Genomic DNA, 24,890 nt, shown 5'->3' with positions numbered 1-24,890 from the left:
TGAATCTAATTGTTTTAGTCAGCTGTTTTGCTGCTGTGACTAAAAGACTCTACCAGAACAACTGTAGAGAAGGAAAAGTTTATTTAAGGGCTCACGGTTTCAGAATCTTAGTCCATGGAAGGCCAGCTCTATTCCTCAGGGCTCTAGGTGAGGCAGAACATCATGCAGAAGAGTGTGGCAGAGGGAAGCAGCTCGCAAGGTGATCAGGAAGCAGAGAGAGAGAGATTCCACTGGTCAGCTTCAAATGTATACCCCCAAGCCAAGCCCCAATTCCCACCTCCTCCAGCCACACCTACCACTTCATTTACCACTTAGTTAATCCCTATCAGGGGATTAATTCACTGATTGGGTTAAGACTTATAATCCAATCATTTCTTCTCTGAACTTTCTTGCATTGTCTCACACATGAGCTTTTGAGGGACACTACATCCAAACCATAACACTAATCATGAGGAAACATCAGACATATCCAAGTTAAGGGTAAAAATCTACTAACTCTGAATGAATGGTATATGGGAATTTATTTACACTCTTCTTTTAATTATTAAGTTTCAAATTATACCCCACTCAGTCTTTACCACTAACTCTCTAGGGAAGGTTTCAGGATGGTATAAAGCCATTTCCCTGTGTCCAGCCACTCCTCATACATCCTAACCCTAAACCCACAGGTTTCCCCAGCAGACTTGCTGACCTTCTGAGTTAAGGCTCTAACACATGAGGTGAATCATCATTCTTCAAATACTCTCAGTGTTCATTAGAGAAACCTGAATATAATACTGATTGCAGTACAATTCGTATTAGCTTATAGATATGAACTGATACATAAAATTTATTTAGGTAGAAATATTTAGATTTTATCCTGAAGATAGTCAATCTCACTGAAGTATTTTAAGCAAGGAAGTGACAAGTTCCTATTGCATTTAGGGATGTCACTCTGCAAAATGATTTTGAGACGTAAGCCTAGAAGTAATGAGATTTTGGCTGAGGGTTACTGCAGTAATTAAGGAAATAAAAAGACATGAACTTAGGCAAGGCCAGCATGTGGGAGAGAAGGGAACAGATAGATTCAAGAGATTTTTTAAGAAATTGAGAAAATAGAATCAACCAAATTTGGGGACAGCTTCAGTTAGGGAGAGGCAATAGGCCAGGATGTTCTAGTTTCTTTGGTTAATTCAGTTTGGTGAACAGTAATACTGCTGATCACCAAAACTCATTATTGGTTTTCAGAACAGTAGGAAGAGTAGATGGGGATAGGAATGTGGAGAAGATAATGAGTTTATTTTCAAACATGGTAAGCTTGAGATTCTTCTGGGATATCTGTGAGGAGCTGTCCAGTAGACAATTTGGTCCTTTGCTATGAAGCTTTGGAGAGAGTTAAGAGATATAATTGTGCAAATTAGCTACCTAAAAGTGTTCATTTGCAGCCAAGGTCAGGTTATAAATGAATACTGAAAGAATAAAGAGTCTATGCAGAATCCAATAGAATACCAATATTTAAAGGTTGGCAGAGGTTGATAAGAGATGATTAGAAAAGTAGGAGAAAAACCAGGAAGTAAAAGTATCAAGGAGCTCAAAGAGTATAGCGTTTTAAGAATGTAAGTAATGTTTAATGTCACAGAAGAAATCAAGTAGTGAAAGAATCTAAGACATACTTTTATTTTTAGCATGATCATTGATGATCTTGGGAGAGCAGTTTCAGTGGGGGAAGTAGATTCAGTGACTAGGTGGTACTTTCTAGAAACTTGGCTGGGAACTCATGTAACTCCTGTAGAATGAAATAAGTTCCAGTGATACAAAGGTAACTTTTATTTCTCTTGTATAAGCTAAGTAAATGGTTTGGATTTTTCACTGATAGAAATAGTTCCAGCTATCTCAGGAAGTGACACTTCAGGTACCAAAGGAACTTGGTAATAGCATTTGAGATTCAGTGGCAAAAGGCTGTCCAGCTGTCTGTTTAGGAAATGATCATGCTTTATCTCTACAGTATGGATGGATTTCGACTGGTGAAATTGAATGAGGTCATCCGACAAGTGGACATTGTTATTACCTGTACAGGTATGATTATGACATATTAAATGGGGTAATACTTGGGAACTCTTTCATGGAGTAACTGAAATATGATTGGAAATGTTCTGAAAACCAAACACAAAAGCCAGGATATTAGTCCATAAAACCAGTCAATCTTTTTCATATTTTTCCTGCCTCTTAAGAACTCAGACCAAATGTACACCATTAGGTCTTCCCTTTAGGAAAGTTTCTCTATACCCTTTATTACTGTTATATTTCCATCCATCTTTAGCTACCTAGGATACAGCTTAAGATGAGACTCATTTGTAGAGGTTTATTTGGGAAGCCAGATATTAAATGTATACAGTTGATTTTGTTGTTGTTGTTGTTGCTAGTGATTGAACCCAGGCAGGGCCTTAAGCATGCTAAAAATACACATACTCTACCATTGAACTGTACCCCTAGTCCCTTAATTATTTGTTTTATCTCCAAAATGAAGTATGTCTTTAGTCCCTAGAATTAAGTCAAGGCTAGAGCAAAATTCTTAATAGAGAAAATGAGAGAGGTTATTGTATTAATTCTCAAATGAATAGACTTTGAATTTGAGAGAGGAATATGCAGAGAGAGCTAATTTCTTTAGATTGAGAAGCTTATTTTATTTTTATAAATCATAGAAACACTGGCTTTCTTTTATAATTCTACTTTAAGGGGGGAACTCAGCATATTTAAGAATAAAAGTGTATTTATAGCCTCAGGAAGAGCTGGTGGAAGGGAAAAGGAACTTTAAAAGATTCATCAATTCTGTGAATCTTTTTTTGTTTTTAATTGAAATGTAATTTCCAAACCATATATTTCACTTATTTAAAGTGTACAGTTTGGGCTGGGGGCTCAAGACCCTGGGTTCAATCCGCACCACCAAAATAAACAAAATATATAATTTAGTATTTTCTAATAAATTCAAATGTTGTACAACCATCACCATTACCTAATTTTTAAAGATATACTTCACAAAGCATAAATTCATCCTTGTGTACAGTTCAGTAGTTTTTAGTAAAGTTGTACAACATTTCTTTTTTTAGTAAGATAGTTGTACTTCTGTGACCAAAATACCCCAAAAGAGGAGGAAAAGTTTATTTGGGGCTCAGGGTTTTAGAGGTCTCAGTCCATAGACTTCCAGCCAACTCCATTACAGTTTATCATTTGGTCAGTCCATTCAAACTAGGATGGACAGATTAGATTACCATTCTCATAATCTAATCATTGTATCTCTGAACATTCCTTCCTTAACACAGGAGTTTTTGAGGGACATCTCATATGCAACCATAACACTGCATCTCTGCTCCCTAAAAGTTTATGTCCATCTCACAATTCAAAATGCATTTAGTCCAGCTCCAGGAGTCCCATAGTCTCAACAGTTTTAGCATTGCCCAAAAGTCTAAGTTCAAAGTCTCCTCTGAGACTCAAGGCAAACTCTTGGCTGTGAGCCCCTATAAAATAAAAAGCAAGTTACATATATCCAACATACAATAACACAGAATAAACATTATGATTCCAAAAGGGAGGAATAGTGGCATAGAAAGAAGGGATGGGGCCAAAGCAAGACCAAAACCCAGCCAGGCAAATAGGTCCTCTGCCCCTTTCTAACTTTTTGTATAGCATCTAGAGCACATGGCCCCTTTGGCCTTGCTAGTTGCAGTGTACATGGCTCTCTCTTAGCCCAGCTTTCTCTGCAGCCAGCAGCTTTTCTTGGTGGACAGTCTACATTACTGGCATCTCTTAATTCCTGGGGTCTCCATTCCAGCTTTGGCTTCACCTTCATAGCTTCACCCTCTCAAGGGCAGCCTACAGGGACTCCAACTTGCTACACTTCTCCTGGACTCACAGGCCTTCCTTTGAAATCTCAGTGAAAGCCTCCATGATTCCTTAATGTTAACATCCTGTAGAACCAGCTCCACATGGATGATGTCAAAGTCTGCTGAAGGCTTGTGTAATACCCAGGCCCCCTGGAATCAGGGCTGCAGTGGCCTTTGGGTGCTACATGGCTCAGCATGGTAAAACAACTTTCTAGCCCCGCTGTGCAAGCAGGGTATGCCATGATCTCTTCTCAAAGGAATGTTCTCTTCTGTACCCTGGAACCCCCAGTGAGTGTGGTTTCCAAATTCCTGAGATGCCCTCAAAGCATCTTTCCTGTTGTTTCATGCAAAGTACTTAACACTTATCTTCAACAAGCATACTTGGTCCCAGCCTTAAAAGCCTTTTCTAGGCAAACTATAAGTGTTCAAAATTATTTAGTTCTGTTTTTTGCTCCTCATTCTCATGTAAACCTGGCTAACAGCTGCCAGAAATATCCATGCCACTAACTTAATGCTGTCCTGCCTGAAATCTCCTCTATCAAATTAATTAGTCCACCTTTAATTTCATCCTTACACAAAATCTTAGGACATGAGCAAAATGTAACCAAGTTCTCTGTCAGAATATAACGTGAGTGACCTGTAGTCCAACTCCCCATAAAGTTCTCATTTCCCTCAGAGTCTTCATGAGCATTACCCTTTTGACCTTCCGAGCTGCCACCAGAATCAACCATTAGACTCCACTTATAACATTCTAAAATTTTTCCAGCTTGCATCTCTACACTTTTCAAAATTACCACTAACCAGCTCCAAAGGCTTCTGAACTACATTGTCATGTCAGTCACAGCAGTGACCCCTACTTCTTAGTACCAATTTCTGTTTTAGTGAGCTTTTTGTCACTGTGACCAAAATACCTGACATGAACAACTTAGAGAAAGAAAAGTTTATTTGGGGCTTACAGTTTTAGAGATCTCAAGTCTATAGACTGCCAGCGCCATTGCTCTAGACCCAAGATGAGGCAGCACATCATAGGCAATTGCCCAGTAGAGGAAAACAGCTCATGGTGGGGTCTGGAAGCAGAGAAAATGGAGGGGATAGGACCAAGGGAAGATGCACCCTTCTAGGGCATACTTTTAGTGACCCACCTCCTCCAGCTAAGCTTTACCTGCCTACAGTTACCACTTGGTTAGTCCATTCAAAGTAGGATGGACATATTAGATTGCAGCTCTCATAATCTAATCATTTTAGCTCTGAACATTCTTGCATGAACACAAGAACTTTTGAGGGATACCTCCCATCCAAACCATAGCAATCCCATTATTTAATTGTAGAACATTTTCAACATCCCCCAAAGAAACCCTGGCCACACATAATGGCAGATGTCTATAATCTCAGCAACTCAGGAGACTGAAGCAGTAGAATCTCAAGTTTGAGGCCAGCCTGGGCAACTTAGTGAGAACCTGACTCAGGAATGTAGCTTGGTAATGGAACAGTCCAGAGCAGTCCCCAGCACTGGAAATAAAAAGAAAAGAAACCCTATACCATAAGCAGTCACTCCTTATTCCATCCTTCCCCTTCTTCTAGCCCTATATAACTACTAATCTTTCTGTCTCAAGATTTGCCTATTCTGGAAATTTCATGTAAATGGAACATATAATATGTGATCTTTTGACTGGCTTTTTTTTTTTTTTAACAAGGTCCACCCATATGACAACATGTATCAGTTCTTCATTCGTTTTGTTGATGAATAGTATTCCATTGTTTGGATATACCACATTTTATTTATCCATTCATTAATTTATGTGGACATATGGCTTGGTTTCACCTTGAAGTAGTTGTGAATGAATACTACTGTGAACATAGTATTTTTTATTATTGTGTGAATATATATTTTTCATTCTCTTAGATAAATACTTAGGAATAGAATAGGTAAGTCATATATATAGTAATTCTACTTTTAACATTTTGAGGATTGCCACACTGTTTTTCAAACTGACTGAACCATTTTACAATCCCACCTGTAGTGCATGGTGGTTCTAATTTCTCTCTATTCTCACCAATTTATTATTGTTTGTCTTTTTATTGTTGCCATCCCATTGGGTATAAAGTAATATCTCATCATAGGTTAGATTTGTTTTGCCCTAATGACTCATTATGTTGAGCATTTTTTTTTCACATGGTCATGGAGAAATATCTATTCAGATTCTTTGTTTTTTATATAGGGTTGTCTTTTTATTATTGAGTTGTGAGTTTCTTACATATTATGGATACAAATCCTTTTTCAGTATATGATTTGCAAGTATTTTGTCCCCTTCTGTGGGTTATCTTTTCACTAGTTTGTTGGAGTACGGGGACTTGGTTTGTTTATTATTTTGTTTTGTCTTGTTTGTGATATTGGGTGTCTTTGCATTTTCTTAGTGATGTCATTTGCAATACAAAAGTGTTTAATTTTAATTTAAATGTAATCTAGTATACCTGGTTTTTTTTTCCCCTTGGTTTCTTGATATGCTTAAGATGAAAAGATTTATTTTTGTGTTTTATAGTTTTAGTCGTGGCAGGTCTTAATCTATTTGGAGTTAATTTTTATATATCATATGAAGTAGGAGTCCAACTTCATTTCTTTTCATTTCTCTTCTGTTTTTAAGGTAATAAGAATGTGGTAACCAGAGAACACTTGGACCGTATGAAGAATAGTTGCATCGTTTGTAACATGGGACATTCCAACACGGAGATTGATGTGGTAAGATCAAGTGTTCATTTTTTGGGCCTTTTCTTTTTTCTTTTTATTTTCCAAGAAACAAACTGAAAGAACAGGATCATCAGCCATCATAAACACAACTGTCTTGGCAGAGTTGTCCACATCTGTTCACTTTCTAGCCCTTTATGCTTGTGGATATCTTGAAGACTCTTTGTCTTAATTTAATCATTTCAAATGATTGTCTTCTTCCACCCAAGCTTGATACCTATTATATACTATAAGCTATTTTCTCTCTTATTTTTGCATTGAGAGCTGGGGAAACTCAAAAACTATAAGATATAATGAATGTGAGTCAGAATGGTAGTCAGTATTGTGGTATTTGATTTTACCATAAAGATAAGTAGGTTGGTCCATATAAACAGGTCAAGGGAGAGAAACCTGTGGGCTAGGATGAGTACATTGCTTAAGATTAACTGTGACTGTCAAATACTATGGTTTCTTCTTTTCTCTTCCTCTTTTACTAGGCTAATTCTCCCCTTACTTAACATGTTTTCTGAACCATAGTAATTGGGTCTGTAGGATTCACAAACAATCCAGTGCTATTGTGTAATAATATGTATACCTCAAACCTGGTAACTTTATCACTGTACTTCTCTAATTTGATTATATTCACCCTAAAATTTTCCAGATATAATAGCACTTGGTCCTAATAATACTTGGTCCCAAGTCATAGTTAATAGAAGGTGTTATTTCTTTTCAGGCTTGCCATAGTATCTCTCAGTTGACTTTCACCCTGGTTTTTACATTTTTATGGCATCTTTATGGCACAACTGTATTTCTCTCTGAGTAAATGGCTTAACCATAGCATCCTTCATGTCCATTGAGGGCTGCTCTGATTGAGCTTCAGCATTTCCAGGTAAGGATTAGTTGATATATTGAGAGCCTATTGGATAATATCTATTTTACCTGGTTCTTTCTTTTAACCCTGTGCTCTGTTGTTATTAAAAATAGCTGGCAAGGGCTTGGGATGTACCTTAGTGGTAGACCACTTGCCTAGCATGCTCATGGCCCTGGGTTCAATCCCTAGTACCACAGAAATAAATAAAATCTGGCAATACAATCTACTAAAGCATGTTTGTACCTTGGGTTGTCAGTGGAATGGCCCCACTACTGTGTCTCACCATGCATGATAGTTTACTTATTAATAATTTAGTTATCTATGCATGGTAGTACACATCTTTAATCCCAGCAACTTGGAAGGTGAGACAGGAGGACCCCCAAGTTCAAGGTCAGCCTCAACAACAACTTATTGAGACTCTGTGTCAAAATAAAATAAAAAGGGCAGGGGATGTAGCTCAGTGGTAGAATGCCCTTGGGTTCAATCACACAAGAAGGCCATATTTGAGCAAACTTTATTTATTTATATTTTGGTGGTACTGGGAATTGAATTCAGGCACTTCACCACTGAACTGAATTCCCAGACCTTTTTATCTTTGATTTTGAGATGCAGTATCACTAAGTTACTGAGGCTGATCGTGAACTTGAAATCCTCCTGCCTGAGTTCTCCCAGTAGCTGGGATTACAGGTGTGCACCATTACACCTGGCCTGTTTGAGCAGACTGTAAGGAATTCGCCATGTTGATTTTTTGGTAAGGAGCATTTCATGCAGGAAAAACAGCCAGTACACATGCCCTGAAGAAAGAGTGTGCCTAGTCTATTTGGGGAACAACAAGGAGGCCAGTGTGCTCGGCCCAGAATGAGTACAGGGCAGGGAAGATGAAGATGAGATCAGGCCAGATTTCATAGGCCTTGTAGTGCATCCTAAGTTTTCCTGATTATACTCTGAGAGAAACAGGGAGCTATTTTAGGGCTTATAACAATTCATCTTAGTATTAACAGGATGACTTTTATTTTAAAAGGATTACAATAGCTGTTGTGTTGCAACTAGACTAGTTTTAACTAGTCTAGTTTGCTTGTATTGCTAGGTAGATGCCATCTTTGCCATGACATGAATCAAAGACCGTCTCTCACTTCTTTTTGTGGTCTTGGCAGAAAGGTATATGACTAAATTATATAGTCCAGAAAGGGACGTACTCAGAAGGACTTTTGAAAGATTAAATTGTCAACCTTTGGTGATAGTGTTTCAAGACATATAAAGTGAAATTTAAGGAAATAGCAAGCAATTAATAGTTGAAAACAGAGTATTCATTTGCTATTTAGCAAATGTATACTGAGTACTCATTCTGTTCTGTTTCCAGTAATAATTGGTCAGAGAAATAGCAGTGCACAACATCCTGCTTCTCACAGAGCTTATATTCTGTTGTGGGAGACAGATAAAAAATAGTTATTGTCAGTGCATAGTATTGAAGAAAAAAGCAAAGTGAGAATATTGACGATACTATTTTATTGGGGCAGTCAAGAAAGGTCTCTTTTAGGATATGACATTTGGGGGAAAACATGAATAAAAGATATGAGCATTCTGTTCGGAGAATAGCAAGCTGGAGGTATAGCTCAGTGGTAGAGCACTTCCCTAGCAAGGGTAAGGCCCTGGGTTCCATCCCCAGCACCATCAAAGAAAAAAGAATGGCAAATAAAAGATCCTGGGGTAGAAACGTGCTTGGTATTTGAGGAACAGAAAAGAAGCTGTGGTGGCAGGAACAAAATGGGCAAAGGAGTGAAGACAGAGGCAGCTCAAGGAGGTCGTGGGCTTGCAGGGGTTTTATAGGCTATGATAAGGAAGAACTTTATTCTGAGTAGGAAGGAAGCCATTGGATGGCTTCAGAAAAATTAGTAACAAAATCTGACTTCTGTTTTAAAAAATTAAACTCAGAAACTTTAAAAATGTTCTTCCAGGCAAAGAATGATTTAGCCTGAGACGTATTGTTGATTATATACTTTATAGAACTACAACCACAGTTTTTCTCCTGTGGTGTAGGGGGAACAATGACTGACGTGCACTGTTCAAAATCATATAATATCAGTTTGTGCAAGCATAATAATGGCTAATTTATAGTGGGATGTATGCTTAGTTTGGGACTATAGTATGCATAGAGAAAACTTTTCCTGGTAGATTGCTTAAAGATTATAAATCCAGAGTGAAGCCATCTGAATGTCTTTTTTCTTTTCTTTCATTTTTTGCGATGGTAGTGGTACTGAGGTCTTATACATGCTAAGCACATGTTCTACAACTGAACTTCACCCCCAGCCCCTATTTGTATGCCTTGAGACATATAAAGCTGTGTCAGTTATAGGTTAGGAACACTTTTGCCAAGGAGTATGACTACCACCCAGATGTTACTAGTCAGGTCATTGGAGCACCCTGGCCAATGGTAGAGATAAGTGTCTCTCTCTCTCTCTTTTTTTTGTTTTTTTTTTTTTTTTAACTGATCTTTGGGTTCTTTTCCCTGAATCAGAGCCAATCTGGAGCTTTAGTACACAGCCTCTAGAGTCACCAGGGAGTAGCTCTTGGATCTACCTGGTTATTATTCTCCATGTGATATTTCCAAAGGCTAAAGGATTTACCTTATACACCCTTAACTTCCCAAAATGGTCCATTTGCTTAAATTCTTTCTAACTCTATTCACAGTATTTTCTCTTTTTTTTTTTTTTTGGGGGGGGGGGGGGTTGTGCGCGCATGCTAGGGATCAAACCCCAGGCCTTTGTACATTCTAAGCAAGCACTCTAGCACTGAGCTATGCCTCCAGCCCCTAAAATTCTAATTTCAAAGTAATACTTGTTTAGTTGAAAATTTCAAATAACATTAATATATTTAAGGTAAGAAGTACAAATTGGCATTATGCCATATTGTACAATAGCTTGTTTTCTTTCACTTAATGGTTTTCACATTAAAACACATAGATTTACTTTTTTTATTCTTTTAGCAGTGTAAGGTATTAAACCTAGGGCCTCATTAATGATAGGCCCGTGCTCTACACCTGAACTACATCCCAAAGCCCCTACTTTTTTTTTAAAGACTTGAATAATAGTCCATTGTATAGAACTATCCTGCTTTGCTTAGCCATTGCTTTGTTGATTATTTTTTTCTATTATTAAATAATGCTAGATTGAACATTCTTGGGCATTCATTTGTTTCCCATCTACCTAATAAAGAAATGCCTCAGTCCATGAATATGGTTTTGAATACACTGAAATATAATTATGTCTGTTTTCCCACTAGATTGGTACTTCTTCAGGGCGAGGACCTGTGAATTTCCAAACATTAATTGAGCACCCCATTGTATGTTTAGATGGAACTTAGAGGTATAGAAATGAAGATATTGTCCCTATCCATAAATCATTTGCATTCTAGTAAAGGAATCCAACCTTACCTATATTTGTGTCCTTTACTACAATACTTAAAATATGATATGTGCTTAATATAATGATCAGTGTATAACTTCAAGTATTTCTCTTTGGAAACTTAGTATTCGGCAGAAATTTTCAGTTTTATCAAGTGAACCAATAGTAGTTTTAAAATATGAACTGCCTTTCTATTTTAGGCATTGCCCGTTGAAAGAAGGAAGCAGTTGTCTTAAGTGTTCACCCTGAAACTGTTACTTGCTGCTATTAATAAACTTAACATTTTTTCTCTTGTTCTCTGAATATACAATATACAGAAATGGAAGGAGGGTGAGCCATTGGGAGCTTTACTCTATCATACAGCATTTCTTTAAAGCCTACCTCACATTTGCATTTAGGTCACAAAGCTTCTGTAACTTTAGGGTAAACCACCATCATTAATAAGGTGGAACTTGGGACATTGGGACATGAGGGTAGAACCTTGGCCCCAGCATGCTGTGTCTAGGACATTCAGCCTTCTCTAGCTAATCCCACTCAGCTCTTATCCTACTTTTTGTCTGTGTCTCTCAGCACTTATATATTCAGTTTGCACTATATTAGTTTGCACTAGTTTGCATGTTGCTTTGTAAGTATTTTCCTCTCACATATGTATTGTTTTGTGTCCCCAACTAAAGTGCAAGCTTTTTGAAGGCAGAAGCCATGCCTTTGGTTTCTTTTGTATTTCCCATAGCACCTTTTACTGTGCTCAGCAGAGTGGGCGTACAATATGTGTTGTGGAATGACATCCTGAGTGATCTCTCCCTGGCTGGGCCTAAGATTAAATTCCCTGAAATGGAACAGTCCTAACCAACCCAGGACAGGTATTCTCCATGTGGCATGTTGGTTGCTCTTTTCAACTTGCTATTTGAAATGGTTTCCTTCAACCTCTTTCTGTCCCCAACATGGGACTTGCCATGGCTAATGATGCTCTTGCTGTATGTGTTCTAGGCAAGTCTGCGGACACCAGAACTGACCTGGGAACGAGTAAGATCCCAAGTTGACCATGTGATATGGCCTGATGGCAAGAGGATAGTACTGCTGGCAGAGGTAAGACTGAGGCTGGCAGAGATACTCCCCGCTGTCAGGGGAGGCTCCAGTACCCTGGTCCTTTCCTCCTCAAGTTCCCTTATCTTTTTCAACCCCTTTTCTTAAACACAAGTTTAACTACTTTACCAAGAGATTTTTCTTCTAATTATGAAAGATCTTTTCATTCAACAATTAAGAAACTATTTTAGTTCCCCACTTTTCACCAATTATCCTGTCTCTCCATGTCACTCTCCACATTGAGTCACATAATAACTATTACTGTGGAAGGAATTAACAGAACCTCTTTGAGTGATGCTTACAAAGAGATAATGGCATTTGTGGGATGATATAATCAGAAAGCACAAAGTAGGTATTCCTGACTAACTCAGACTATCTTGCGTAGGCTCTGGAAAAGGTAAGTCTTTGCTGATCTGTTTTTTTGAGTGTCCACTCCATGAATTGAACCAGATGTGTAGTAGGTACTCAACTCTATATTGGTTCTTGATATTTCCCCCTCCTGGTTTCTTCTTGAGTTTCATTCCATATAGCCTTCCCTCTCATGTCAGTGTTTTCTTTCCTTTCCTGAAGGCTTCTCTTCCCCAGTCATAGGAATCCTGATTGCTATGATAACCCCTATTCTTATTGCTTTCTCTTTAGGGAAAAACACCAAAATAACAAGGATAATACGACTTTCCTTGGGTTTTAATTTTCAGTTAGTTTTCTTTTTTATATTAAAGAAAATAAATTTGAAAATGTAACTGATAACCTGTTTTTATCTAGGGGCCCATAAAGTTAAGTTTGAGCATCCTTACTTTTCTCTTCTTCTTTTCATAGCTCATCTCACCTTCTCAAATATTTTAGGACATTTATACAAGGACTGATTATTTCTTCACAAGGAAAGAGTGGGTATGGATAAGGGATGGGCAGGTTGGTTAAATGGGCATTAATAGCCCACTGTCTGGTAACTTATTTTTAGTTTCCTGGGAGGTCCCATTTAATAATTTTGCTGTCAAAATCAAGCACCACAGGTGTTTTTTGCTATTTTGTTGAGCAAAAAGAATGGTCAGGCTTCCTAGAAAACAAAATAGTGAAATGTGGCATGGAGGCAGTTCTAGCTCTTCTGCCTGAATTATACACTTAAAATTCAAGGCTGTGATCTGGGGATGTGGCTCAATAGTAGAGCACTTGTCCATCATGCATGAGGCCATGGGTTCCATCACTAGCACCACAAACACACACAAAAAAAGAATCAAGGCTGCCCTTGAATTCATAAGACCCATTCTGAGAAAGAAGCAAAAAATCATCAGTTTCCTAAATTCATAGATATCTTTCTTCACAACCTGGAGAGACCCCCACCTGACAAGATCATTGTCTATGACAGTCTTTCAAAGAGATGTCATTCCTCAGAAGGATCGGATTTTGCTATAGAGTGTGGAAAATCCAAGAGAAATATTCCCTTCCTTGGCAGTATTATGTGACTGTGCCTACTCCTTTTTGCATAATTCCATAAATTATTTAGTTAGTACCTTCAAAGACGCACAAAAGGTCAATATCAGTGATCATCAGGGAAATGTAATTTAATTTTTTATTTTTTTGTGGTGCTAGGGATTGAACCACAGGGTCTTGTGCATACTAGGCAAGTGGTCCATTGCTGAGCCACATATACAGCCCAGGGAAATGTAATTTTAAACCATAATGAGATATCACATCACTCTAGTTTAGAATGACCATTATTGCCTAGTGCAGTGATATACACCTGTAATCCCAGCAACTCGAGAGGCTGAGACAGGAGGATCATAAGGTCAGTACCAATTTAGCAAAGTCTTAAGTAACTTAGTGAGATCCTGTCTCAAAATAAAAAATAAAAAGGACTAGGAATGTAGTACAGTATTAAAGTGCATCTGGGTTTAATCCGAGAACTAAAAAATAAACATTAAAAAATTCTCTCTCTCACTCTCTCTCTTTCACTCTTTCTAAAAAAAAAAAAAAAAAAAAAAATGTGAAATTGCTTAGGGCCTTGCTGAGTTGCTGAGGCTGGCTTTGAATTTGCAATTCTCCTACCTCAGCCTCCTAAGCAGCTGGGATTACAGGCACGTGCCACCACTCCCAGCATAAAAGAAAGGATTTTGAAAGTTTTCACCATAAAGAAATGAAAAATGTTTGAAGTGATTGATATGTTTACCCTGAATTAAACATTATATAGTAGATACGTGTATTTAAACATCACATGGTATCCCATAAATACATACAATTTTGGGGGTTTTTTGTTTTGTTTTTGTACCAGAGATTGAACCCAGGTACACTTAACCACTGAGGCTGGCTTTGAACTTTTGATCCCCCTGCCTCAGCTTCCCAAGCTGCTGGGATTACAGGCCTATGCCACTATGCCCAGCTAATTTTAGTTTTTATGTACCAGTTAAAAATATTTTATATAAAAATTTGGGGGCTTGGGATGTGACTCAAACGGTAGCGCGCTTGCCTGGCATGCATGCGGCCCGGGTTCGATCCTCAACACCACATACAAAACAAAGATGTTGTGTCCACCGATAACTAAAAAATAAATATTAAAATTCTCTCTCTCTCTCTCCCCCTCTCTCATTCTCTCTTTTTAAAAAATTTTATATAAAAATTTTAAAACACTTAAAAAATAAAATAGATGTCAAGTAACTTGTATGTATTGAACACCTGCTTTTTGTCCACCAATGTTAGTAGGGAAAGGTTTGGGAAATGGCAGTCATTCTCTTCTCTCACTCCTCAAAGGCCAGTGACATTCCTAACCCCTTTGTGTCTTTACCTTTGACCACTAGGGCCGTCTACTGAACCTAAGCTGCTCCACAGTGCCTACATTTGTGCTCTCAATCACTGCTACTACTCAGGTGAGACCTCCAGAGTAGAATAGCAGTGGGCTGAAAAGGGTCCTTAGACCAGCTGGGTTTCACTCTATACAGGGTAGATGGCTGTGAATGGCACATCAGCATCCATCTCTCTGCTCTTCTAGGCTCTCGCCTTGATAGAGCTTTACAATGCTCCTGAGGGCCGCTATAAGCAGGATGTCTACCTGTTGCCTAAGAAAATGGGTAAGCACATGCTCTTCTTTCCCCATTCTTACTTTTGTTCAGAGTCAGAGGCTAAATAAAGGAAGCTTGGGGCATTAATTTCTTATGGGTAGGAAAATCTTTATCTTATAAAGTAGTAGCTAGGAGTCCTAGGTTCCACTCCCAGTTGATTTATCCCATTTTCCACATGGGTTGCCCTAGCGGAGTTTTGACATTTTGTTGTGATTTAGGTTACCTGCCTGTGAATTTTAAGGATTTTTATCTCTCAAAGTATTTTGTATATAAGAATCTCGGAGATTAAAAAATATCCCCCTTCAAAAGAGAATCATCTCCACCATGTGACATCTGATTTATTCCATTCTAGGCTGCTAAACAGCCCCTGCTTTTCATACTACACCTTCCAACAACTAGCCCCCTTGCCTGAGATCAAGGAAGAGAATGAGTGGTTCTTGGTAGGAGTGTACTTATGTGGGTGTTTGGTACAAAGGTAACATTAAACTCTACTAAATTTTTAAAAAGCCTGCCTTAAACACCTGAATTGACCCAGTGTGTTTACAGATACCTCAGGCAAAGATCAGAGAATATATCAACTTCTGGTTTTGTTTTAGCACCTGTTACAAATTGGATATTTTCCCTTTAATAGACAATTAAAAGAATATAAAGGAAATACAGCAGTTCATGTTCTGACTGAATATATTATAAAAAAGTTGAGAAGACCAAATACTTAAGAAATTACATAAAATCGTGTTATTCATAATTTATGAATATTTACTTATTGTACAGATAATAAAATATAAACCAAAACTCATAAGACAGAAGAGTACTGAAAGTAAAGCAAACAGTCTAATAGTATTCTTAGTTATTTCTTTCCAGTCTCCTTGAGTGACCCAAAGAATAGAGTCCAAGGCAGAACTAAAGTTGTAGACTCCCATTATTTAGTCCTCCTACTATCCCATTTTTTTCTTTTAGACCCTAAGACTTATTGCTTTTTTCATCTCTCTCTCACCCCTCTGGGAAGAAGGAAAGGTTGAAGGCTGAAAGAAGAAGAAATGTTACAACTTTGAAAGGCACTGGGCTTAAAAAAAAAAGCAGCCATTCCTTAGAATTGAGGGTCAGTGAGCAAAAGTTAAGTTTTTTTCACTTGGCTTCAGGAATTAGAAGGTATCTTAAAACTTTTTCAGGCCCTACTTAGGGAGGACAGCCAGATAGGAGGCATGAATGCTCATACCAGGGCTTCTGTGGTCTATTCCAGATGAGTATGTGGCAAGCCTACACCTGCCCACCTTTGATGCCCACCTGACAGAACTGACAGATGAACAGGCCAAGTATCTGGGACTCAACAAGAATGGACCCTTCAAGCCTAATTACTACAGGTGCTTGGGCTTCCCAGAAACCAGGGAATCCTGTGTAGTGAAGAATTTCCTGCCCTGGAATTGGTCTTCTTTTCCTCTACCACATACATCTGCATGAATACAGAATAAACCCACCACCCCCTCAGTGTCACCTGCAAGAGATTCTTTGAGATCTTCTGCATACATTAGTGTTTCCCTTCCCCAAGAAATACTGTTCTTTTTTCACTGGTGTGAAGAAAAAACACAATCATCTACACTCACCATACTCTCCAGAAAAGCCCCTGCCTCCCTGTTACACCTTAAGTAGGCTCTTCTTGTTCTGTCATCCCCCACTACCTGATAAAATCAGTCTTATCTTTTTTATTTCCCTCCAGGTATTAAGTGCCTGTAACTCAAGCCAGAAGACATTATAAGGAATAGAACTCCACGCCTTTTCTCCACTACTATCCAAGAAAGACCTAGCAAGCTGCTCCTTCAATCAGCTGCCCGCCGTGCTCACCGTGTGTGTTAGGTTATTTATTTATTAAAATCTAGAATCCTGTGCCTGTAGCCTTGGCCCAGAGTGTGGTTACTGCTCCGAGGGCCATGAGAGCTACAGAGGACAGACTGAGGAAGGAAAGAAATGGGGGACCCATTCCTAGTGCATCATACACATCATTCCCCATTGACTCTGAATCCTCAGCAATGGCCATTTTTCTCATGTTCAGGCTCAGGAGTTAGTCCAGGGATTCCAGGCCTCCTGTTCCCTGGGTTTTCTGGAATAAATTTTTAGCAGCTGCCTTTCTTAGCTTTGGCCCTTCCCCAGGTAAGGCCTTTGGGAGCCACTGACTTAATGTGACCTGAGTTCCCAGCCTTGACCATCACTATCACTGCCTTCTCTATAAAAAGGCTAGTCAGGAAGGAGTGTTAAGGCCTTGGCAAACTGCATTAAGAACTTAGCTGGGCCTGTGACTATGCCTACTGGGGTGTCCTTCCTTACCCAGCATTCCTTTCTTCTTGAATATTTATGTCCATTTTGATGCTTTCTGGTTCCAAGAGGGATGTACCTTCATGATCTCATCAACGGCTCTGATGTTTGTCAGACTTTTTTTTTTTTTAAACCATCTTTCCAACCCCATCAAACTCTACTCAGTAAGTGAGAGCCAGTACCACCAGGACCCATAGTTTTGTTTTCTTGTCATTTTACTGGATATTTTCCCAGGAAGACCCCTTCAGATTGGCACTGTCTCAGAAAAGGAGGGCTTGTTGTGGAACACTGCTTGCTTAAACTTTTGTTATTATCTAAAAATACTTCTGAAACAAGTAGGGAAGGGCATACTTTCCCAGGGATTTAAAGGTTTAAGTCCTCCGAAATGGGGCAGGTGTTTTAGGCCCACTACTTGACACTCTTAAAAAGCAGGTATGTTTGTTCCCAGAAAAGACTTGGCAGCTTGACTGGCTGAGGGGTAGAGATGACACTATAACCTGTATCCAGATGACCAAAGCTAGTTTGACTAGCTTGAACCTCATCATTCATTTATCCCTTTGGCCATTGCCATGGTAAAACCAACTACAATTTGATCAGTGGTCTTTGTTCAGCTGGCATATCTTTGTGTTCTGACCTTTTTAAGATTTCTGTTTCAGAGTTCATTTCTTGAGTAACTCCAGCATTATAAAAAATATTAGTAATGCAAGCAACATGGAATTTTATATCCCACCCAAAAGCTGAATTCCTTTTAGAGGCTAACTTGTTGACTTTAAGGTTTCCATTGGGACCACATTAGTTCTAAGGATTGAAATCTGGAATGACTCTAGGAATCTTGAATTAAATAAGTCTCTCTTCCCTCAGCCAACCCTATTTAATGCTCTCATGTTTGTTTCCCATTTTTTCCTTACGATGGTCTGCCTCAAAAGTCTCAAGACCAAGGTGACTCAAGGAAATACCAGACCATCCAGAGTTACTAAAACCTTCCCATCCTGACCACCCTCTATCTCCACCCTGTTCAACTTCCCCTGGTCTTCACATATACCCTTAGAGCTAGTCTGGAAATGTCCTTTCTTCTGGAGATACGGAGGTATAACTTGGTAGATGGCTATTTGCGCCATTAAATAAAATATAGATATAGACTCAGCCCATTGAGTCTGGTTCTTCAGAGGCCATTTCTTAGCACTATTGGGAAAGTGCCACATACGTGACTATATTCTAATTTATAAGGAAGACTATAAATGCTGAAACTTCTGCTAGACTATTAAGTTCTTTTGCCTGCCCAGTTCTGATGGTTGTATTAATTGGATCTCTTTACCAAAAGATTCAAATCTTACCTCATCTATGTCCAGCAGATTCCATTAGACAGATATCTGGACTCTTGCCAATTATGTTCTTAGACCAAAAATCATAACCTGCTGTTTCTCAGCAAAGCCTTGCTACCTCTGGAGCTTACTATGTGCTGGTACTTTTAACACTCTGCCTCACAATAGTGAAGACACTCACTCCAAAATAGAAGAGGAGCCACATGGGCTTCTAAGTTAGGTTGTCAGTGTTGCTGCCCATGGTGAGCTATTTGCCTCTGAGTTTCAGATGACCTCCCTTCCTCTGTCTCTGGGGACCCTGTTTCATCAACCATTAAAAAGAAGGAGTCCCAGGCCTCCTATTTGGATTGTTTATTAATGTTGGAATCTGATCATTATTCCCTCTACCCTTGGAATCAGAGCAAATATGTCTTCTTTCCTCCAGCCTCTCATCTTAGATGCATCCTAGGTATCAGGAGGCATGGGAAAGAAGGCCGATTATCTCTTTGTATGTGACCCTGGCCTGTGGGGATACATACCATTTTATCTTCAATGAATTCATGCTAGTTTCAAGGTCTTTTTGCCTTCTTAATGGAAATATTCAATTTCCTTTTTTTCTCACTGAGAAAAAAATGCATCTAGTCTACCTTCCCTATGCCCTCCCAACTCCCCATCCTACCTTCCTAAGTGAGCATGGCTCTCTGTGGCCACACACTCCTGCAAAGCTTTTTTGCTGCTTGGCTTTTATCTGAACAGATCTGAAATTGCTGCTCCTGTGGTTATCTCAAAATTAACTTTGTCATGGTTTAAAAAGAATCAAAATGCATTGTTGCATTAAGCTTTTTTAATAAAGGAAAATTATGGAAAGAAAATAGGCAACACCAGCAAATTATATGTGGACAAGTCCTAAACTATATATACATATATAAAAAAATAATCATCTAGTTCTCACTATCATTTTATTAAAAGGAACAAAAACTTCTAAGGATCGCCATTTCTGAGAAGCTCTTGGAAATCTTTATGTCTAAGTGATTGTATTAGATCAGCAATAATGATTATGTAATCTCAAAAGACAAATAAAATATTCTTAAAATGGATTCTTGTCTTGAGAAGATTCCTTCTGTTAACTAGGAATTCAGAAATGAAGACTCTGGGCAATGAGCTAGCAAGTCTGCTATAGGGCAAGGATGTGAAAAACCAAAGCAGTTACTACTGGTGTGTTAGAGTTAATTATACCTTGAAACCCTTATTCCATGCTGGGCCTCCATTAATAGCTTCTCCTCTCTCCCACCACCACATCCTGGCTATGTTTGTAAAAAAGGTGCCTTGTCAGAACCACTACCCTGGGGAATTGAGGCTATAGTCTTATCAAGGTAGAGAAACTAAAGGATGGTTCTAGGTCCTTCAAGCCCTCTATGCCCTACCTTTAACTAGAGAGTACAGAAAGTTAATATCCCCACAGTTTGGGACCAAAGGATCCAGATACTCAGGACCTAGTTACAACCAGCCAAAGGGAAGAGCAAAATGAATCATGGAGGATTTTTTTGTTTTGTTTTGTTTTAAAAAGAGAACTTTTTAATATTTATTTTTTAGTTTTTTCGGTAGACACAACATTTTTTTTTTAAAGAGAGAGAATTTTAATATTTATTTTTTAGTTATCGGTGGACACAACATCTTTGTTTTGTATGTGGTGCTGAGGATGGAACCCAGGCCGCACGCATGCCAGGCGAGCGCATTACCGCTTGAGCCACATCCCCAGCCCATGGAGGTTTTATTCTAACCCAGGTAACCTGGAGGATGAATCCATTCACCTGATTTTTCCCAACTACCAGGGTAGCCATCTCCTTTAATTGACAACCTAAACTAATTCTATGACTATATCCAAGGTGTTTTCCTCCCTATCAGAATCTTCTGCCTCTTTGACTTCCATTTATTTAAACTAAGGGCCATTGGGTTAAAATATTTGGGGCAGTTGGTAGTGGAAGCTTGTGCCATTCCAGTTAAGAGGAGAATGCTGCTAGCAGCATGTAATGAGGCCTGTGAGTCAACTGGCAGGATTTGTTCCCTTCCAGCAGGGCTTGACACCTCCTTTGTGAAGAATGGAAACTTGGGTCTTAGTTTCAGACTCACAGGGTCAGCCTGGCTGCCCACTGCTGGGCAAGTTTCTTTACCTCACAGTATTGTGGAGAGGAGCTTGGACTTTGAATCAGATTAATTTGGGTTTGAATTCCAGCTCTGCCATTTACAGGTTGTGTAAGTTGGCCAAATAATATACCTAATCAAAGCTCTAGTTTTCTTGCCTGTAAAATACATAATGCATATCTCTTAGGATAAAGATTTAATGACCTGTTGTGTAAAAAGTACTGCTTACGAAACCTGGCACATACTTCTTAGTGCATAAACATTAATTCCCTTTCTCATTTTAGGGCCCTACAGACTCTGTTGAATTATTACACCCACACATGCCCTTTCTTCGGAAAAGAGGGTGTTCTATCCTTTTTCTACTGTATTATCCTGGCTGCCTAATACCCTAAAAAACAAGGTACTTTAAATCACCCTGCATCTTATTTAAGACAATTTAAAGTTGTCTCAATGCCAAGTGCTATCTACTTAACCAAGTATTTGACTCCATGGATTAGAGCGCTTAAATGGGAAGAAGGTATGTTTGATCCTTGTGACTGGTAACTATACCTAATCTATACCTCTGAACCTCTGACAGCAGCCTGAGTTTCAGGACAAGGGAAATTGGTAGTGTAGGGTTTGGGAGATTTTTTGTTGTTGTTCTTTTGGTATTAGGGATTGAATCCAAAGGTGCTTTACCACCAAGCTACATCCCCAGTCTATTTAAGGACAGGGTCTTACTTAATTGCTTAGGGCCTTAATAAATTGCTGAGGCTGGTCTTGGAACTTGTGATCGACCATCTTGACTCAGCTTCCCAAGTTGCCTGGATCACAGGCATGCACTACTGCACCCAGCTGGTAGTGTAGGTTTTAAAATAACCCAACACTGTGGCCATCCTTGCAATATGAAAAGACATGTAGACCAGACCTGACTAATTATCTCCCAGGTATATTTGTGGGTGTCTCTGTGGTCAGTGGTATTGATGACGGTCATTCTTTCATTGAAATACAAGCTAAAAGAAAATTTGTACGCCAATTCCGTGGCCAATAGTATCAAGTTTTCAGTTAATCTGTGGACTCTTGTTACTCCTTCCAGTTTTTTTTCTGGATATCTTCCTATATATGACAAGTTCTGTCATATCTGTTCATCCTTTGCAATCTCCACAGCACCAATTTTTCAAATCCCTTCTCTGAAAGTAAAGCCAGGTGGAGCTCTAGGGTCAGCAACTGACTCTAGAGGCCAGAGGAGATAGAAGGCCTATCCTCATTTCTGCTCCCAGTAGATTTCTTTGCCCTAGGGATAGGCAGGAAAATGAGCAAAGCCTTAAAACTGACCACTGGTAGAGATTGCTGCCTCTGGTGGGGATACTACTGATTTAGTAGGCTCTCAAAAGAATATAAAGTTCTGGGACTATCTGTCCTGGAGGTATGACTGCTTAGGAGAAATATTGGGAGAAAGAACAGTAGATAATGAATTCTTTTTTAGTAAGAAACTCAATGGGCTGTGCTGTGGTAGGTTTATCAAATTAAAGCAGTGATGAGCTAGGTGTGGGTTGTGAATTTTAATGCAGAGTATAAATTTTTAAGAGTTTAAAAATTATTCTCTGAAAAAAATTTCAAAATCAAATAATTTAGGCCTTGAGCCAATGACTTTCTTGGAAATTTACATCAGCTCAATTCTGAAAACTAGGAGACCTCAATAGGCCATTTCACTACCCAGGACATCTGCAGTATCTAGAGGCAATTTTGGTTGTCACAGAGAATGCTACTGGCATCTACTGAGGGGAGGCCATGAATCCTACAATGCATGGGACAATCTCTCATAATATTTTTTTTCAGCCCCAAATGTCAATAGGACAGAGGTGGTGAAATCCTGTGTTAAACCTACAAAAATGAATGAAACTTGGCCCTACTCACAAGAAGTTTATATTCACGTTGGGGCAGTCTTGGGAATGGGAGAGTAATGGGAAGATGGGTGAGGTCAGTAAGGAGATGTAGGGGATCATAGAAAGGAATCCAGAAATCTCCAAGCGGTGTTTTCACATGCTTGCCGTGATCTGTCATCTACCAACTGGCAAAGGGAAGAATGAGGGAGAGAGACGGCAAGAAAGGGTTGGAATTATCCCTAAGATATGGAAAAGGGGAATAATTCCTTTGGGAAATGCTAAGATTTGTATCAAGGCAAAGAGGAGTGTCAAAAAGAAGGCTTTCTGAAGAAGGGGGTGATAACTAGAATGTTTAAGGAATAACCGAAGTCAACCAAGAAAACAAAAGCTTCCTTCAGAGAACAACATAGGCAGGACACAGACAAGATACAATATGATACATTGGGAACTGCCCGCAAGGAGTACTCTGTGAGTACTTGTTTCCTCATCAATAATAATTGATTCGTGAGCATAACCTGTCAGAGGCATGACTGATACCTGTAAAGTGCCTAGTGTAATGCCTGCCTGGCATCAAGCACAGTTCAACAAGTCCCCAAATCCTTTCCTACAGGAACTGGGCTGTGGATAGTGGTCTGGTTCCACCCATTCCCTTCAGTGTGCTTGTTTGGAGTCCATTACCAAGTCAGAGCTGCCAAAAATATTTGCCACAAGCTGTTTTTTGGATAAATTCAGGAGATGGAAAACCACACAACCTTCAATTGCCCCTAGTAACTCTGAGCCCCTAGGAAGGATCTTCTAAGAAAAGGAAGGAAAGGATGAAGGGCTTGCTGTCTATTCACACTATGAGTAAGGTGCCCGTACAGCAGAGAAGGGAGATGACCAGGAGCAGCCCTCAAAGCACCAATCCTACTCTCAACCCTCAGTCCCCTAGCCAGCCTTCATTCTGGGAGGGATGCGTTCTCTTCAGAAAGCTTCCCTAGAGAGCGAGTTCTTCCACCGGCGGTGCCAACCTTCCCCTGCGGCTAAGCGGAATATGGGACGTATGCAGCAGCCAGGATTTGGGGATCTGGGGTGTGATAATAGGGAAATGCAGACGCAGTGGGGCAGGGAGCGGTGACTAGAGCTCCCGGAAAATGTCTGTTTGGAAGGGGAGAGCGCTCAGAGACACCAAGCGAGAAGCGAAGACGTAAACCGCCTTAAGATCAAGGACCCGTGGAGGGAGGGAGGTGGAGCGGGGAGCCACCTAAGAGTGTCGAGGCACCAGCAACGCTGCAGGAATTAAAGAGAAAGAAAAAAAGAAAAAAGAACGAAAGAAAAGAAAAGGGGGGGTAGGGAGGAAAATATTCCTTGAAAGAGCCCCCACCTCCTCCAAGTCCCGCTCCGACCGGCCCAGCAGCCAATCGCGCAGCGGGGTGGGGCCTCTGGGAGAGGTCACAGCCAATAGTGGCGGAGAGGCAGGGCCCGGCTCGGGGCGCGCGGCGGCGGGGTCGCCCCGGGCAGAGATCGCTGAGGCGCGCCGCTGACCTGCGGCATGGAGGACCCTGCGGTGCCCGGGGCCGGGGGACCGCCCACCAATGGCAATGGCAACGGCAACGGCAACGGCGGCGGCAAAGGGAAGCCGGCGGCACCCAAGGGCCGGGAGGCGTTCCGCAGCCAGCGGCGGGAGTCGGAGGTGAGGAGTTCGGAGAACCTTGGTTGGGGCTGTGAGACGCCTGAAGGCGGGAAGCGGCGGCTGAGGTGATTCAGCCTCCGCCCGGGAGCCCCCGGCGCTCGCGGGCGGCCCTCCTGGAGCCGGTGCCTGCAGGGTCCACCGCAGCGGGACTTGGTTTTGCCGCGCGACCCTTCGCACGTCTGGCTGTGGGGCTTGCCCCCAGCCCTCTGGCCTCCCCTGCCCCCTCTGGCACCAAGACGCAGCGCGGTAGTGAGCGTACCAGATACTTTTCAAATATTAATCTCACTTGTTCGTCCCAGGAAGCAAGAATTCGGATCCGGTTTTACAGGGGAGGGAAAGACGCAGAGAGGTTAAGGGGCCAACCTCAGGGGTGGGAGGCCATAGCTGGCTGCGGGAGGGAAGGTCGACGAGTGCGTGGCCCCTTTCCCACTCCGGGGTACCTGCGATGGGCTCCCAGGATGGTCTACGTTGGCCGCGGGTCTCCTGCCACCACCTACCCCCCTGGGTGTGGGGAGCACTTGCGGACATCGGGCCCCTCTGCCCGTAAGGGTTAAATGAGACAGGATTCAGGTTGGGGCTGTTTGAATGGAACTAGACACAGCTAGGAGTATGAATA

At 40.4% G+C, this 24,890-nt stretch overlaps 2 protein-coding genes across 3 annotated transcripts in view; both read left to right on the top strand.

The window, feature by feature from the left end:
* The window catches only part of Ahcyl2 (adenosylhomocysteinase like 2), a 184,836-nt gene extending 165,144 nt beyond the window's left edge, over positions 1-19,692 (top strand). For both annotated transcript variants that reach the window (XM_026392799.2, XM_026392798.2), the window contains exons 11-17: positions 1,985-2,055; positions 6,503-6,597; positions 11,842-11,940; positions 14,727-14,795; positions 14,918-14,996; positions 16,228-16,348; positions 16,702-19,692. In XM_026392799.2, the coding sequence (XP_026248584.1) occupies positions 1,985-2,055; positions 6,503-6,597; positions 11,842-11,940; positions 14,727-14,795; positions 14,918-14,996; positions 16,228-16,348; positions 16,702-16,708 (541 nt within the window). In that variant the 3' untranslated portion in view covers positions 16,709-19,692. The remainder of the gene's footprint in view (positions 1-1,984; positions 2,056-6,502; positions 6,598-11,841; positions 11,941-14,726; positions 14,796-14,917; positions 14,997-16,227; positions 16,349-16,701) is intronic.
* A 4,408-nt stretch (positions 19,693-24,100) lies between these two features.
* The window catches only part of Strip2 (striatin interacting protein 2), a 44,507-nt gene continuing 43,717 nt past the window's right edge, over positions 24,101-24,890 (top strand). The window contains exon 1 of the mRNA XM_026392800.2: positions 24,101-24,274. Within this exon, the coding sequence (XP_026248585.2) occupies positions 24,134-24,274 (141 nt within the window). The 5' untranslated portion in view covers positions 24,101-24,133. The remainder of the gene's footprint in view (positions 24,275-24,890) is intronic.

Source organism: Urocitellus parryii, chromosome 3 (genome assembly GCF_045843805.1).
Source record: "Urocitellus parryii isolate mUroPar1 chromosome 3, mUroPar1.hap1, whole genome shotgun sequence".
Lineage (NCBI taxonomy): Eukaryota > Metazoa > Chordata > Mammalia > Rodentia > Sciuridae > Urocitellus > Urocitellus parryii.
Note: the sequence above shows the minus strand (reverse complement) of the source record. Positions and strands in the feature narration are given on the sequence as shown.